Consider the following 12,958-nt stretch of genomic DNA (forward strand, 5'->3'; position numbering starts at 1 on the left):
AATTGGTCTGCATGGCTGTCACCCCAGAAGGAAGCCTCTTCTGAAGTCTCTACACAAGAAAGCCCGCAAACAGTTTGCTGAAGACATGTCAACAAAGGACATGGATTACTGGGTCGCAGGGCAGTGTTCCAGCATGATAATGACCCCAAACACACCTCTAAGACGACCACTGCTTTATTGAAGAGGCTGAGGGTAAAGGTGATGGACTGGCCAAGCATGTCTCCAGACCTAAACCCAATAGAACATCTTTGGGGCATCCTCAAGCGGAAGGTGGAGGAGCGCAAAGTCTCGAATATCCGCCAGCTCCGTGATGTTGTCATGGAGGAGTGGAAAAGCATTCCAGTGGCAACCTGTGAAGCTCTGGTAAACTCCATGCCCAGGAGAGTTAAGGCAGTTCTGGGAAATAATGGTGGCCACACAAAATATTGACACTTCAGGAACTTTCACTAAGGGGTGTACTCACTTTTGTTGCCGGTGGTTTAGACATTAATGGCTGTATATTGAGTTATTTTGAGGGAAGAATAAATTTACACTGTTATATAAGCTGCACACAGACTACTTTTCATTGTGTCAAAGTGTCATTTTGTCAGTGTTGTCCCATGAAAAGATATACTTAAATATCTGCAGAAATGTGAGGGGTGTACTCACTTTTGTGATACACTGTATGTATGACAAATAAAGGCGTTCTTCTTCTTCATATTTCTTTGCTGCAGCGAGACGCTCCCACCTAGGGGTGATGAGAGATAATTACACTCTAAGTGTGTTCCTTGTGTCCAGTCTACTCCGTAACTTTGTTTTAGTTGCCGTCACTGCAGGATTTTGAAAATGGAAGCAGTGTTGTCATTGCTTTTGTAGTGATCTCTAATTATTTATTCTTTCTGTGTGGCCCGGTAATAAATGACCCACGGATTGGTACCGTGGTCGGAGACCACTATCATATGGTACTGTGAATTAGAAAAGTACCTAAAGAGATGTTTTAATATTCCTTACCACCTGCCGACACCTACACAAAGACTTGCATGCAATATCGCATGTTCTGATACACGCTGCACAAGTATGAATTAGCCGTAACTTTATGTACACCCACAGCCTCCAGTTATTGTTCACTGGTTGCGTAGCTTCTGTACTCCATTTAATCTAATCCATTTAGCCTGCCGTAACAAAGCGTAATCATTTTACAACCATGTGTGTATACAGAAGTGGCATAGCCAGACCCATACATGTACAGTACATTTACAAGTACTTTGCTGCTAGTGCATTGTCTGACTGTAGTCTAAGCATTAAAACCATCTCCTTGTTTCTACACACATTGTCTATTTTATCAGCTCCACTTACCATATAGAAGCACTTTGTAGTTCTGCAATTACTGACTGTAGTCCATCTGATTCCCTGCATGCTTGTTAGCCCCCTTTCATGCTGTTCTTCAATGGTCAGGACCCCCACACGACCACCACAGAGTAGATATTATTTAGGTGGTGGATCATTCTCAGCACTGCAGTGACACTGACATGTTGGTGGTGTGTTAGTGTGTGTTGTGCTGGTATAAGTGGATAAGACACAGCAGTGCTGATTTTTATTTACCTCACTGTCCTTGCTGGACCACACCAACCAAAACTATCCAACCAACAGAGCCCTGTTGACAGCGTCCTGTGACTTCTGATGAAGGTCTAGAAGATGACCAACTCAGCAATAGTTGAGCGATTGTCTCTTTCTTTACATCTACAAGGTGGACCAACTAGGTAGGGGTGTCTAATAGAGTGGACAGTGAGTGGACACGGTATTTAAAAACTCCATCACTGTCGCCTCACAGCAAGAAGGTCCTGGGTGCCAATCCCAGGTGGAACGGGTATCCAGGTCCTTTCTGTGTGGGGTTTGCATGTTCTTTCTGTGTCTGCATGGGTTTTTTCCCCACAGTCCAAAGACATGCAAGTGAGCTGAATTGGAGATACAAAATTGTCCATGACTGTGTTTGACTTTAAAAATTTTAACTGATTAATTTTGTGTAACCAATAACTAACTGTCCTAATTAGTCATTAAAAAAGTGTAGTTTGGTATATTTTGTGCTTCTAGATGTTGGTGTGCACTCTGGATGGAGACCTGTACCCCCCTCTAGAGGAGCCCACAGGCACTACTGACTCTAAAACAAAGAAAAAGGACAAAGACAAGGACAAGAAGTTCATCTGGAACCATGGCAGTAAGTCTCCGCTTACCTCTACTTTAATGAATGGATAATAACCAATTACATTGTATTTAATTACTGATTATTAACAGCCGAGTGTGTTTCTCTTTTAAGTTACCTGCCCGTTAAAGAACACGAGAAAGAGGCGATTCAGAAAGACAGCAAAAAAGAAGGTAACTTTGTTTTGTTTTCTTGCTGTTTTGCTGGTTTTACAAACCTGTCCTCCTAAAATGAATCACCTATAAGGTGAAGCTGGCTGTTGACCACATTCAATCACTAATGTGTTCACCGCTATTTACACTATATTGCCAAAAGTATTCGCTCGTCTGTTTCACACACATATGAACTTGAGTGACATCCCATTCTTAATCCATATGGTTTAATATGATGTCGGCCCACCCTTTGCAGCTACAGTATAACAGCTTCAGCTCTTCTGGGAAGGCTTTCCACAGGGTTTAGGAGTGTGTTTACGGGAATTTTTGACCATTCTTCCAGAAGCGCATTTGTGAGGTCAGACACTGTTGTTGGACGAGAAGGCCTGGCTCACAGTCTCCACTCTAATTCATCCCAAAGGTGTTCTATTGGGTTGAGGTCAGGACACTGTGCAGGCCAGTCAAGTTCTTCCACACCAAACTCGCTCATCCATGTCTTTATGGACCTTGCTTTGTCCATCCCCAAACTGTTCCCACAAAGTTGGGAGCATTAAATTGTCCAGAATCCTTTCACTGGAACTAAAGGGCCGAGCCCAACTCCTGAAAAACAACCCCACACCAAAATCCCCCCTCCATCAAACTTTACACTTGGCACAATGCAGTCAGACAAGTACTGGATTTGTTGCACAGGTGACATCCTGTCACGGTACCCATTTTTTCACAAATATTTGTAGAAGCAGTCTGCATGCCTAGGTGCTTGGTTTTATACATCTGTGAACATGATAGTGATTGGAACACCTGAATTCAATGATTTGGATGGGTGAGTGAATACTTTTGGCAATATAGGGTATCTAGCTGTCCCTTTTTGTGTTCCTTTTTTCATTACAAATCCTCTAATCCTCAACAATATAAGTGGAAGGTTAAATCTTTTAAGATTTATCAGAATGTATTCGTATTTGGTACATTGGCTGATGAGTAGATGAGTAGATCAAATTCACAAGACAATTCGTTTTGAGCATGTGCTTCAATGGAAAGGCTAAGACTCAAGGAAATCCGACCATATAATAATAAATAATAATAATAATTTATTTTATTTGAAAAGCGCCTTTCATGACACCCAAGGACGCTGTACAATAAGAATATAGAAAATCTAAGCAAAATAAATAAAATACACATTTACTAAGCAAAAAAATAAATAAAATAAAATACACATTTAGCAATAAATAAATAAAATACACATTTACTAAGCAAGAAATAAATAAAATACACATTTACTAGGCAAGAAATAAATAAAATACACATTTACTAAGCAATAAATAAATAAAATACACATTTACTAAGCAATAAATAAATAAAATACACATTTACTAAGCAAGAAATAAATAAAATACACATTTACTAAGCAAGAAATAAATAAAATACACATTTACTAAGCAAGAAATAAATAAAATACACATTTACTAAGCAAGAAATAAATAAAATACACATTTACTGGGCAAGAAATAAATTACACATTTACTAAGCAATAAATAAATAAAATACACATTTACTAAGCAAGAAATAAATAAAATACACATTTACTAAGCAAGAAATAAATAAAATACACATTTAGCAAGAAATAAATAAAATACACATTTACTAAGCAAGAAATAAATAAAATACACATTTACTAAGCAATAAATAAATAAAATACACATTTACTAAGCAAGAAATAAATAAAATACACATTTACAAACATAGGAAACACCAAACATGTGGCACAGTTCTGAGTCAGCTGGAAAAGATGTTTTGAGGGGGTTTGAACGCTGCTGCAGATGAGATTTCTGTACTTCTGGTGGGAGGAGCCTAGCATCACCTTGGCAACCTCACGGCGTTGCAGTGACCAGAGTGAGGGAATGTTGCTGTTAGCATGCTGTTGGTAAACAGAAGTCCGACCTGAGGCTCGGTGGGAATATTTAGGCCTTTGCAAAATACCAGGGTCGCGGTGGAGCAGTAAAGATGTTGGAGGTTTATACCGTGAATGTCCCAGAGCATAGAGTTCACTGTAAGAGCACTCCATCGTCATGATGAGACGTTGTCTAGACCAGAAAAGTTGCAGAGACTCCAGCCATCCAATCCCAGCAGCCAAAGGAGCTATTCAGAACCATCCACACTGACAGTTAGACACAACAGCAGATGTTACACAGAGCAGCGGACACAGAAAACAGTTAATCCGCTAACTCTCACTGCTCCGGATACACCGCTCCACATCATAGAAGCATCAGCAGCACAAGCACAGTAAAAAAAGATCCCAAATCCAATGCATAAAATCCAGTAAAATGTTTCGTGCAATGTTTTCGTTCAAACAGTTTCACCGGGGGAGAAGCGGCATTCAAACGCACCAGCATTATCTCTCACGACCCAAAAATGCACAAATGGCTAGTGACCACAGGAGTGTGCGAAAAGATGAAAATGAAAAAAAATTACGATAAAAATAAAATAAAATAAAACAAAATACGGCAACGGTAGCGGCAGCCAAATGCGCCAGCGTTCACCATCACCATGATATATATATATACAAACCTTATACAAAGGTATGCGTATGGTCAATTTTACAAATGTGCTAAATTGATTTTTAGTACTTCCCAATAATAAAATATTTTAAAATATATGAATTGTTTGAACCTAAAATGTAACTTTTCATTTAAACTGTTTATTTATAACAGTTCTTAACAGTATACAGGGGCGACATGGTGGCTCAGTGGGTAGCACTGTTGCCTCACAGCAAGAAGGTTCCTGATTCCCCAGGTGTGGCGGTCTGGTTTCTTTCTGTGTGGAGTTTGCATGTCCTCCCCATGTCTGCATGGGTTTTATCCGGGTGCTCCGGTTTCCTCTTACAGTCCAAAGACATGAAAGTGAGGTGAATTAGAGATATAAAATTGTCCATGACTACCGATTGATTGTAACCAGAGTGTGTAAAACATGATGTTAAAAAGCCTAATAAATAAATAAATTAACAGTATACAAAGATCCATCCATAGACTACCTGAGATGAATTACAACATAACTGCTGGGTACCGGGGACACAGTGGATTAAATGGAAATGAAAGGGCAGATAAATTAGCCAGAAAGATAATAATGCAAAATACAACAAACACAACAATTTCTTCTAGAGATATCAAGTTTTTAATAAATAAATACATTAAAGAAAAATGGAAAACTGAGTGGGACACGCAGACAACATCCAAATATCAGCAATAAGCCAAGAATGCATCAATGAAGACGAATGGACCAAGTTAGGTCATACAAAAACCACTCACCAGTACTCAATAAAAGGGGACATCCCCCAACATGTGAAAGATGCCAAACACAGCTCACAATAAAGCATATCCTGATCAAATACACCAGAGAGAGACAACAGCTACACATACCTGGAACTGTTAAAGAATCCCTTAACCAATAAAACACAAGATCAATTCTAAACGTCCAGACAGGAACAAAAATACAAATAATATAAATAGACAAATAGAAACAAGGAAAAAATGACTTAAACATCTAATCATAAACAATCATGTGCATAAAGTGGCATAAAACCCAAATAAAGAAATACATTTATAACAGTTTGACATTAAACTGTTTAGTTATATGATTTGTAATTAATATGTTACATTTAGGAAAAATACAAAATAGAAAATACACTATCTCAATGTGGATTTGATTTTAAATAGGTTTCATTGTATAAATATAATTGGCATTTTAAATAACATATATAAACATTTAGCTGTTACTTTGTGGGTATCCTTTCAAAATCAAAAACACAACACAATAGCATGTGCAAAGTCAAAGGTTCTGAATACTTTTTTCAATCCACTGTATATATTGTGGGTGTGTTTGTTTATCTGCATGGTGTTTTTTCTTACAGTATATCGAGTCTCCAGATGTGGAAAAAGAAGTGAAAAGGCTTTTGAGCACAGATGCTGAAGCTGTCAGTGTCCGTATCCTTTTATGGTTCTTGTGCTTTTTCTTCTGCCCTTGCTTTTTTAAAGTGTACAGCTGTTATTACTCAGCCAACTCAGTTGTGGTGTTCTTTTATAAAACCTTTTATTCAGCTGTAAAATACCCGTTTTAATTGTATTATGTAAATTTAATGTAATACACAGCTTTGCCACTAGATGTCAGGATTTTGCTGTTTGCTGAACACTCGACTTACCAATGCTATGTACTGTAATTGTATTCACTGTTATTATGTAATCATATTGTTCGCAGTATTACGTACTACTCATTGCAGGTTAGGAAGTCTTACAGGGTCATATGTCAGCTGTAATGAGATTAGAGGTCTGATGAAGTGTGAGGATTTTGCCTTGGATGTCTTATTTGGGAGAACCAACAGACCTGACCACAGAGTAGGCTGTGTCCCAAATAATAAATAGTATGTCTAATCAATATAAATTGTGTCGTTACACACCGCACAGTGCTCAGGATGCTATTTGGAATTTCAAAATGGTGTAAAACATAGAAGCCATCTAGCGGGCACAATTGGCGGTGCCTGCAGCAGACACTAATGGGCCATCGTGTTTGCTGGGTGGGATGATCGGACTAAGTGTGTGGGGTTTTCAAACGCTGTGTAAAGAAAAAGAAGGGGGACTGCGCTAGGACTGCGCACTGGTCGGAGGAGGCGTGAGCAGCAACATACCCAAGGAGGATGGGGGTCCTTCCTGAGTCTTCCTGTATTTATAAGGGAGTTTTTCCTTGCCACTGTTGCTCTTGGCTTGCTGGATTTTGTAAAGTTGCATTGAGACAATGTCCATTGTTAAAAGTGCTATAGAAGCCGCTCAGGTGGCAAAGCGGTAAAATACACTAGCTCTGCCATCCGGCTGGGCTGGGCAGCTATATGAACAACGTTTGGCTGTTGTTCATACAGGGTTAGGGAGCCAGATAGAGACCTCATAACTGATGCAATTATGACCTATGCTGAGTAGAGGAATAATGCTGATCAGGGTGTGGCTCTCCGTGCACAGGGCTGATTCGCATATGAATATTTGCCTTATGGGCATTTGCCTGTTTTATGGCAAGCTTGGAGAACTGCACTCCCTGCACAGCTGCACAGCTGTGCACTCCCTGTTGTATGGTCTGAATGACAATAAAGTAGAAATTATGTATGAACAGTGTAATTGTCATCCTCAGGTAGCGAAAATGGCTACTAATGTAGGTCTTGGTAAAATCTCGGGATACCTGTACAGTCAGGTAATAACTTGTGTGCTTTTTAAGCTGTCAGACCGTCTTAAGTTAACCATTCTTATACACCGACAAGGCATAACATTATGACCACTGACAGGTAAAGTGAATAACACTGATTATCTCGTGGAATATATTAGGCAGCAAGTGAACATTTTATCTTCAATGGGCAAGCGTAAGGATTTGAGCGAGTTTGACAAGGGCCAAATTGTGATGGCTAGACGACTGGGTCAGAAACTCCAAAACTGCAGCTCTTGTGGGGTGTTTCTGGTCTGTGATGGTCAGTATCTATCAAAAGTGGTCCAAGGAAGGAAAAGTGGTAAACCGGCGACAGGGTCATGGGCGTGGGGAGCGAAAGCTGTCCCGTGTGGTCCGATCCAACAGACGAGCTACTGTAGCTGAAATTGCTGAAGAAGTTAATGCTGGTTCTGATAGAAAGGTGTCAGAATACACAGTGCATCACAGTTGCAGGGCTGTTTTGGCAGCAAAAGGGGGACCAACACAGTATTAGGAAGGTGGTCATAATGTTATGCCTGATCGGTGTAAGCTTGCATGGCTAAAATATATAATATGCACAAATTTAAACAGTATTGTTTAAATGGTATAAATTATGAAGTGTTTAGTTAAAGCAGACAAAACTGTACATTTAGTTGATAAGAGGTTGTAGTAAATAAAGTTGCTCTGTGTGTCTGCTGTTTACATAATTAATTACTAAGTACTGTGTTTTTAATTACTAATTTATTACTAATTAATAATTTTATTAATTACTAAGCTTGTTTTTAGGGCATTTAATAACTTCTTTAATGCATTTTCTCCCCTTTTTATATATTTACCCAATTGCGTCATGCTTCCTCTCTACTGGTGCTGACCCCCACCCCGATTGAGAAGAGCGAACTGACACACGCTCCCTCCGAAACGTGTGCAGTAGCCGACTGCATCATTTCACCGGCACCAGCCGAGTTCATATGCGGATCAGCCTTGTGCACGGAGAGACACACCCTGATCAGCATTATTCCTCTACTCTGTGCAGACGGCTTCAATCAGCCAACAGAGGTCGTAATTGCATCAGTTATGAGGTCCCTGTACGGAATTTCCCTTCTCTAGATGAACAACTGCCAAACGTTGTTCATTTAGCCGCCCAGCTTGAAGGCAGAGCTGAGATTTGAAATCCCAGCTCTGGTGTGCTAGCATATTTTACCGCTGCACTATACGAGTGGCGGCATTTAATAACTTTTGCGGTCTGAGTCCTTTCTATGTGGAGTTTGCATGTTCTCCCTGTGTCTGCTTGGGTTTCTTCTGGGAGCTTCCATTTTCCTCCCACAGTCCAAAGACATGCAGGTGAGGTGAACTGGTGATACAAAATTGTCTGTGACTGTGTTTGACAGTAACGACTTGAACTGATGAATCTTGTGTAACCAGTAATTACCTGTCCTGATTTTTTCAGACATTCATGTCTGGGAGTGTAAGACCTGGTGTAGTAGGATATTATCTGCTAAATTGTGTGTCAGTAGACAGTAAAACATCCTGTCATACGTCTGCAAAAATACCCATAATGTATGTTCGCAGGGCAGCTGCAGCCTAGTGGTTAAGGCACTGGTCCAGTAATGAGAAAGGTTGCCGGTTTAAGCCTCACCACTGCCAGGTTGCCACTGTTGGGCCCTTGAGCAAGGCCATTAACCCTCAATTGCTTAGATTGTATACTGTTTCACTGTAAGTAGCTTTGGATAAAAGCGTCTGCTAAATGCCGTAAATGTAAATGTTATAACAGGTTGATATTGTTTACACAGCACATAAGTCTTGATTTTCTGTTACGACCCAACCCACTTCCGATGTGCCACATAGTTTGAACCTTATCATTAGTAGTGAGCTGATTAGACGTATTAGTATGCAGTATGCAGTGTATGCAGTGATAATGTTTGAAGATCAGCCTGTTTTAATTACGGCTGTGTTCATGCTCTGCCTTTATGTGACAAATTCAAAGTCCAGCCCCAATTAGTCAAATTGCATTCACTCCAGTAAGTATGAAGCAAACTTGTTTATACACCGATCAGCCATAACATTAAAACCACCTCCTTCTTTTTACACTCACTGTCCATTTTATCAGCTCCACTTACCATATAGCAGCACTTTGTAGTTCTACAATTACTGACTGTAGTCCATCTGTTTCTCTGCATGCTTTGTTAGCCCCCTTTCATGTTGTTCTTCAATGGTCAGGACTCTCCCAGGACCACTACAGAGTAGGTATTATTTAGGTGGTGGGTCATTCTCAGCACTGCAGTGACACTGACATGGTGGTGGTGTGTAAGTGTGTGTTGTGCTGGTATGAGTTGATAAGACACAGCAGCGCTGATGGAGTTTTTAAACACCTCACTGTCACTGCTGGACTGAGAATAGTCTACCAACCAAAAACATCCAGCCAACAGCGCCCCGTGTGTAGCCTCCTGTGACCACTGATGAAGGTCTAGAAGATGACCAACTCAAACAGCAGCAATAGATGAGCGATCGTCTCTGACTTTGCATCTACAAGGTGGAGCGACTAGGTAGGAGTGTCTAATAGAGTGGACAGTGAGTGGACATGGTATTTCAAAACTCCAGCAGCATTGCTGTGTCTGATCCACTCATACCAGCGCAACACACACTAACACACCACCACCATGTCATTGTCACTGCAGTGCTGAGAATGATCCACCACCTAAATAATACCTGCTCTGTGGTGGTCCTGTGGGGGTCCTGACCATTAAAGAACAGGGTGAAAGCAGGCTAAAAACATATGCAGAGAAACAGATGGACTACAGTCAGTAATTGTAGAACTACAAAGTGGTCCTATATGGAGTGTGGAGCTGATTATTATTTTATTAACCATTTTACCTGTCCTTAATGCTGTTGTTTTGACAGTGCATTGTGCTTATTAGATTTAAATTGTTGGCATGTTTACCTTGACTTGGCCATCAGGATGGGAAGTGATTGCTGAGGATGAGACCAAAGAAGCTGATAATAATTTAACCATTTTGGACTCACCTGGAACATCTGGCCACAAGGGTCATGGCTCTTCAGGTAGTAAACACTCTTAAACACATAACATACATGCTTATTCACTAAACCAGGTGTTCTTAAACAGTCTACCTTTGGCATTTTAATGTTGTTATTAGTAAAATTTTAAGTTATTGTGAACAATTATAGATCAGTATAATATCACAAATTATTGGAGCTGTAGCATGTTAGATAAAATCATTTTAGTCACTATTAAAGTGATATTGTATCTATTTAAATCCATACTATATGTTTTTAAGTGAGCTCCCACCTCTGCCACCTTTCAAAAGCAACCAGCCATTAATCAATGAACATGTTTTATTAACTGTGGTCACATAAACGAAAGATAGCATGGGCTCTAAAATAAATAAATACGTATTTGAATCACCAGTCAACAAACACAGAAAGATAGATATATTCACCAATTAGGCATAACATTATGACCACCCTTCTAATATTGTGTTGGTCCCACTTTTACTGCCAAAACAGCCCTGATTCGTTGAGGCATGGACTCCACTAGACCCCTGAAGGTGTGCTGTGGTAACTGGCACCAAGATGTTAGCAGCAGATCCTTTAATGGACTTGTTTGCCCCATTCACAACAAACTTTGATGCACTGTGTATTCTGACATCTTTTTATCAGAACCAGCATTAATTTCTTCAGCAATTTGAGCTACAGTAGCTCGTCTGTTGGATCGGACCACACGGACCAGCCTTTGCTCCCCGTTTGCCTTGGCCGCCTATGACCCGGTATGTCGCAGGTTTACCACAGTTCCTTCCTTGGACCACTTTTGATAGATATTGACCACTGCAGACCGGGAACACCCCACAAGAGCTGCAGTTTTGGAGATGCTCTGTCACCCAGTCGTCTATCATCACAATTTGGCCCTTGTCTAACTCGCTCAAATCCATTTTTCCTGCTTCTAACATCAACTTTGAGGATAAAATGTTCACTTGCTGCCTAATATATCCCACCCACTAACAGGTGCCGTGATGAAGAGATAATCAGTGTTATTCACTTCACCTGTCAGTGGTCATAATGTTATGCCTAGTCGGTGTATATTGTATATGTAAATTTTTAACTTTTATTTAAAAAAAACATCGCATTTATGCTAAGACTCAATATTTACTGTGTTAAGCCTTTTTTCAAGACTCTGCAATTCGCCCTGGCATGCTGAATAGCAGCTTATGGGCCTATTCCTCACTGATGAAAACCCATTCTTGCCTAATCGGTGTTTGAAGTTTAGCACAAGGTTCTCAATAGGCCATGTGTCCAAAATTTCAATGTTTTGCTTATATATATATATATATATATACAGTGTATCACAAAAGTGAGTACACCCCTCACATTTCTGCAAATATTTCATTATATCTTTTCATGGGACAACACTATAGACATGAAACTTGGATATAACTTAGAGTAGTCAGTGTACAACTTGTATAGCAGTGTAGATTTACTGTCTTCTGAAAATAACTCAACACACAGCCATTAATGTCTAAATAGCTGGCAACATAAGTGAGTACACCCCACAGTGAACATGTCCAAATTGTGCCCAAATGTGTCGTTGTCCCTCCCTGGTGTCATGTGTCAAGGTCCAAGGTGTAAATGGGGAGCAGGGCTGTTAAATTTGGTGTTTTGGGTACAATTCTCTCATACTGGCCACTGGATATTCAACATGGCACCTCATGGCAAAGAACTCTCTGAGGATGTGAGAAATAGAATTGTTGCTCTCCACAAAGATGGCCTGGGCTATAAGAAGATTGCTAACACCCTGAAACTGAGCTACAGCATGGTGGCCAAGGTCATACAGCGGTTTTCCAGGACAGGTTCCACTCGGAACAGGCTTCGCCAGGGTCGACCAAAGAAGTTGAGTCCACGTGTTCGGCGTCATATCCAGAGGTTGGCTTTAAAAAATAGACACATGAGTGCTGCCAGCATTGCTGCAGAGGTTGAAGACGTGGGAGGTCAGCCTGTCAGTGCTCAGACCATACGCCGCACACTGCATCAACTCGGTCTGCATGGTCGTCATCCCAGAAGGAAGCTGACGCACAAGAAAACCCACAAACAGTTTGCTGAAGACAAGCAGTCCAAGAACATGGATTACTGGAATGCCCTGTGGTCTGACGAGACCAAGATAAACTTGTTTGGCTCAGATGGTGTCCAGCATGTGTGGCGGTGCCCTGGTGAGAAGTACCAAGACAACTGTATCTTGCCTACAGTCAAGCATGGTGGTGGTAGCATCATGGTCTTGGACTGCATGAGTGTTGCTGGCACTGGGGAGCTGCAGTTCATTGAGGGAAACATGAATTCCAACATGTACTGTGACATTCTGAAACAGAGCATGATCCCCTCCCTTCGAAAACTGGGCCTCATGGCAGTTTTC

At 40.6% G+C, this 12,958-nt stretch overlaps 1 protein-coding gene across 1 annotated transcript in view; it reads left to right on the forward strand.

Annotated features, from left to right (window-relative positions):
• Positions 1 to 12,958, forward strand: part of taf7 (TAF7 RNA polymerase II, TATA box binding protein (TBP)-associated factor) — a 38,293-nt gene that overhangs the window by 16,765 nt on the left and 8,570 nt on the right. The window contains exons 6-9 of the mRNA XM_062999890.1: positions 2,071 to 2,194; positions 2,294 to 2,352; positions 6,233 to 6,305; positions 10,498 to 10,599. Of these exons, the coding sequence (XP_062855960.1) occupies positions 2,071 to 2,194; positions 2,294 to 2,352; positions 6,233 to 6,305; positions 10,498 to 10,599 (358 nt within the window). The remainder of the gene's footprint in view (positions 1 to 2,070; positions 2,195 to 2,293; positions 2,353 to 6,232; positions 6,306 to 10,497; positions 10,600 to 12,958) is intronic.

The sequence above is a fragment of the Trichomycterus rosablanca genome, chromosome 8, assembly GCF_030014385.1.
Source record: "Trichomycterus rosablanca isolate fTriRos1 chromosome 8, fTriRos1.hap1, whole genome shotgun sequence".
Lineage (NCBI taxonomy): Eukaryota > Metazoa > Chordata > Actinopteri > Siluriformes > Trichomycteridae > Trichomycterus > Trichomycterus rosablanca.